The sequence below is a fragment of the Alnus glutinosa genome, chromosome 3, assembly GCF_958979055.1.
Source record: "Alnus glutinosa chromosome 3, dhAlnGlut1.1, whole genome shotgun sequence".
NCBI lineage: Eukaryota > Viridiplantae > Streptophyta > Magnoliopsida > Fagales > Betulaceae > Alnus > Alnus glutinosa.
The window spans coordinates 28,738,078-28,742,423 of NC_084888.1; the positions used below are offsets into that span (position 1 = coordinate 28,738,078).

The 4,346-nt window shown below is 32.2% G+C and overlaps 1 protein-coding gene across 1 annotated transcript; it reads left to right on the top strand.

Annotated features, from left to right (window-relative positions):
• The first annotated feature begins 2,477 nt into the window (after nucleotides 1-2,477).
• Nucleotides 2,478-3,362, top strand: LOC133863316 (uncharacterized). Its single transcript, XM_062299264.1, has 2 exons — nucleotides 2,478-3,102; nucleotides 3,190-3,362. Exons 1-2 carry the CDS (start codon nucleotides 2,478-2,480, stop codon nucleotides 3,360-3,362), a joined length of 798 nt encoding a protein of 265 aa, XP_062155248.1.
• The last annotated feature ends 984 nt before the right edge of the window (nucleotides 3,363-4,346 follow it).

Genomic DNA, 4,346 nt, shown 5'->3' on the forward strand with positions numbered 1-4,346 from the left:
ATCTCAAATCTGACATATAAAGGTAGTCAAACTATAAAACACATGTTTTACAGGTGAAAAATATGCAATCATAAGTCCACAACTTAATGAGTAATAATGCACATGGTGTACAAGTTATCATGTAGTGACTTAGTTATTTAGTAAAAGTTTGTAAATCACAAGCAGTAATATAAATGAAGTATTCCGATAAATAAATAAAATGTCATATGTTAAACAATTTGATCTACCTAAGATACCTGTAGGAGTATTGGCATTGTCTCGAGATACTTGTAGTACAATATCGGTGCCGCAAATATTGCCTCATATCGTCATATACTAGCAGCCAGACTGATTTCGACCTTGGATGGCCCACACTACTAAAAAATCAGTAATAGTGACCCATCCGTACATGATGCGTAGTGGCGAAGATAAAGGGGGGTAGGCACCCTATATGTCTAAAAAAAAAAAAACCTGTAACTTTTTAACTTAAACTCTATTTTGCCCCTACAAGTCTACAAGCCCCTACAAATTAAATCAAAACATTCATTCCCCTATATTTGCTCATAAAAAATAAAAATAAAAAAAATCAAGACAACTTAGCCCAACCTTAGCCTAGCGACAGCAGCACCCTTAAAAAATAGAAGTTACCCTCAAATTTGGGCTAATATTAAACTAAGAAAACCCAACCCAAACCAAAACCAAAATTAGACACCATGAATGATCGACACGTCTCAAATCTTTCTCTACACGTTACTACAGTACTAGCAAATCTTCCTCTACATGCAAATCTTCTTCAAATCTTCTTCTTCAGTTCTTCAGTCCCCTGTCGCCGAGCCCGAGTTGCTACGCTTCTCCTACGCTGTAAGCCCATAACTTGTAAGTATTTTGTATTTGAATCTTGTCTCTGATTTTTATTTTAAATTATGAACTTTTGAATATCATCACATAAAGAGTCAAAAAGACGATTAGACGAAAGAGAGAAAGAAAGAAAGAAAGAAAGAAAGAAGCAGACAGAGATGAGAAAGAGAGGAAGAAGAATAGGATGTGAGTGAAAACTGAAAAGTGAATATGAAAAGTGATAAGAAAAGGCTGAAGACAGCCGTGAGTGAGAGAGTGAGTCGTGAGGACATGTGTCCTTTTTTGTGGTTCTTTGTTGATATTTTGAATTTTTTATAGTTTAATAGAAAATATGATAAAAAAAAAAAATTAAAATAAAACATCCATGAGATATTGATATCTGATGGGTCAGCTTAATAAATGATGCGTTGGTGAATGGTTGATGCCTTGATGGTTGAAGGAATCAATAGTGAGTCATAAATTACAATTTACAATTAATTATGGTACTTAGTAAATTAACGTGTGTACAATATACATGAGCATAAATGAATAGATTTTATACATGCCAACTTGCCAAGTGGGGTGGGGACTGTGTGGTATTAGGAGAGGGTCATGGTCAATTGTCAAAGGTGAGGGTAATATTTAATAAATTTGGCAAAGTGCCAAGTGGGGTTTGCACTTTGCAAGAGTCAAAGATCTTTCATCTTTATTACTTAATAAATTGTAACTTTTATTTTTGTTCGGTTTATTTATTTATTCTTTTGACATCAATGTGATTATAAATAATTTTATTGACTCTTCTTTTTTATTATTGTTTTTATTTTTTATTTTTTTGATTCTGATAAGAACAACATTGTCATTTTTTTTTATAAGGTTTTCTTTATACTTTGGATTGGGTCAAGTGACAACAAGTTTCAGTAGAATTTTTGTCACTCTCAAGTACGTTATTTGTTATTGTTTGTTCTTTTTATTAAAACATTGTTTGTTGATTTGTTAGATTAATAGCTATCGGAATATGCTAATAATTTTATTAGAATATCATTAGAGTACGTGCCATTAGGCCATTAGTTGTTTAGTGTGAAAAGTCTTAACACTAACAAATAAATAAATTTTCAGGTTTCCGAAAACTCTTAGATTACAACATGAGCAAGTAAAAAACAATTAATGCATTTTTTAAGAAAAAATATGCTGATTCAAATTCTAAAATGTCTTTATCAACATCTAATCATCAAACTTCAACTCATGAACAAGTTACTTTTAAGATGCCAAAAATTGAATCTCAAGAAGTTAAGTTAGTTGACATTTCTACTCTACAACATGATCCAGGGTTACGTCCTCAAATGTGAGAATATCCTGTTAATCAACAGGATGGAATTAGACATGCTTATCTTAAAGACGGTCCATATAGATTCATTCCTCCTGATAATTTTGGATACCCATTTTCAGGAAAAGAAAAAAATCATCGGAGATTTCAATCATCTTGGTATAAAATGTTTCATTGGTTAGAATACTCTCCTACAAAAGATGCTATTTATTGTTTACCCTATTATCTATTTTGTAAAAAGCCAACGGGATGGTTTGGAGCTAATGTGTATACTATTGAAGGATTTCGTAATTGAAAGAAGGTTAATGATGGGATGAATTGTGCTTTTTTGGTCTATATGGGAAATGGGTCATGTTCACCTCATAATAATGCTGTTAAGTATTGTGACACTTTGAAGAACCAATCTCAACATATTGATAAGGTGATAGATAAGCAAACTTTAGAAGAAAAATTGAACAATCGATTGCAATTAAAGACTTCAATCGATTTGATTCGGTATTTACTATCTCAAGGATGTGCTCTTAGAGGTCAAGATGAAGGTCCCGATTCATTAAATCGTGGCAATTTTCTTGAGTTGATAAAACTTATCTCCATTTACAACGAGGATGTTGCTAAGGTTGTTTTAGAAAATGCTAAATATACTTCACATCATGTCCAAAAAAGAGATTTTACATGTCTTGGCAAAGAGGATACGAGATGCAATTATGAAGAAATTGGTGATTCAAAATTTTGCATTATTGTTGATGAGGCACGAGATGAATCTAAGAGAGAACAAATGGTTATTGTTTTAAGATTTGTTGACAAAGATGGATTTTTACATGAACGCTTCTTTGATATTGTTCATGTTAAAGATACATCGTCGTCGACTTTAAAAAATAAAATATCTGATGTTCTTTCTCAATATTATCTTGATATTCAAAGTATTTGTGGACAAGAGTATGATGGTGCTAGCAATATGCGTGGTGAATGGAAATGATTGCAAGCATTATTTCTTAGTGATTATTCATGTGCATGCTATGTTCATTGTTTTGCTCATCGATTACAATTAGCATTAGTTGTTGCATCTCGAGAGGCAGTTTCTGTTCATGAGTTCTTCTCAAATTTGAATTTCATTATCAATGTAGTTGGTGCTATATGTAAATGTCATGATGAACTACAAACAGCTCAAACAGCAGAAGTCGCACATTTGATAGCTATTGATGAACTTGAAACTAGAAAATGAGCTAACCAAATTGGCATTTTGAAACGAGCTGGTAATTCTCGATGGGTTCTCATTTTCATTCTATTTGTAGCCTAATAAGGATGTTTCGTCCTACTTGTTCAGTGCTTGAAAATATTATCAAAGGAGGATCTATTTACTCTCAACGTGGGGATGCTAATGTTGCTTATAAAATGATTACATCCTTCAAATTCATATTCATTTTACATTTGATGATGGAAATCATAGGTATTACCGATCGTCTTTGTCAACATTTGCAGCAAAAATCTTAGGACATCTTGAATGCTATGCAATCAGTTTCTATTACAAAAACACTCATCCAAAAATTGAAAAATGAAGATTGCGATAATTTGCTTGATAAAGTAGTCTCTTTCTCCAAGAAATTTAAAATTGACATTCCAGATTTGAGTGATCGTTATGTTGAAGGTTGAGGTTGTCATCAATGGGATCACATCACGGTGGAGCATCATTATTATTTTAACATATTCAATGCTACTATAGACTTTCAATTGCAATAGCTCAACAATAGATTTGGTGAACGAGCAATAGAACTCTTGATACTTAGTTCATCTTTGAATTCAAATGATGCTTATAAATCCTTTAACATTGACGATATTTGTAGTCTTGTGGAGAAGTATTACTCTCTTGATTTTTCTGAGCAGGAGAAAATTATTTTGAGATTTGAGTTGAAGCATTTTGAACTTGATGTGCTTAACCATCCAAAATTAAAAAAATTGCGGAATTATGTCGAGGATTGATAGAGATAGGAAAATCAAAGACATACTATCTTGTTGATAGATTGATTCGTCTTGTTTTGACTCTTCCAATGTCTACGGCGACTATCGAACGAGCGTTTTCAGCTATGAAGATTGTTAAAATAAGACTTCGTAACAAAATGGATGATGAGTTTCTTGCAGATAATTTTGTTGTCTACATTGAAAGGAAAATTTCTAAAAGCTTCAATTCAGATTTGATACTTGATAATTT

Coding starts and splice junctions, on each gene's coding strand:
- LOC133863316 (XM_062299264.1), top strand. CDS start 2,478: ATGGGAAATGGGTCATGTTCACCTCATAATAATGCTGTTAAGTATTGT. Junction 3,103..3,189: donor TGGTGCTAGCAATATGCGTG/GTGAATGGAAAT, acceptor GATTACAATTAG/CATTAGTTGTTGCATCTCGA.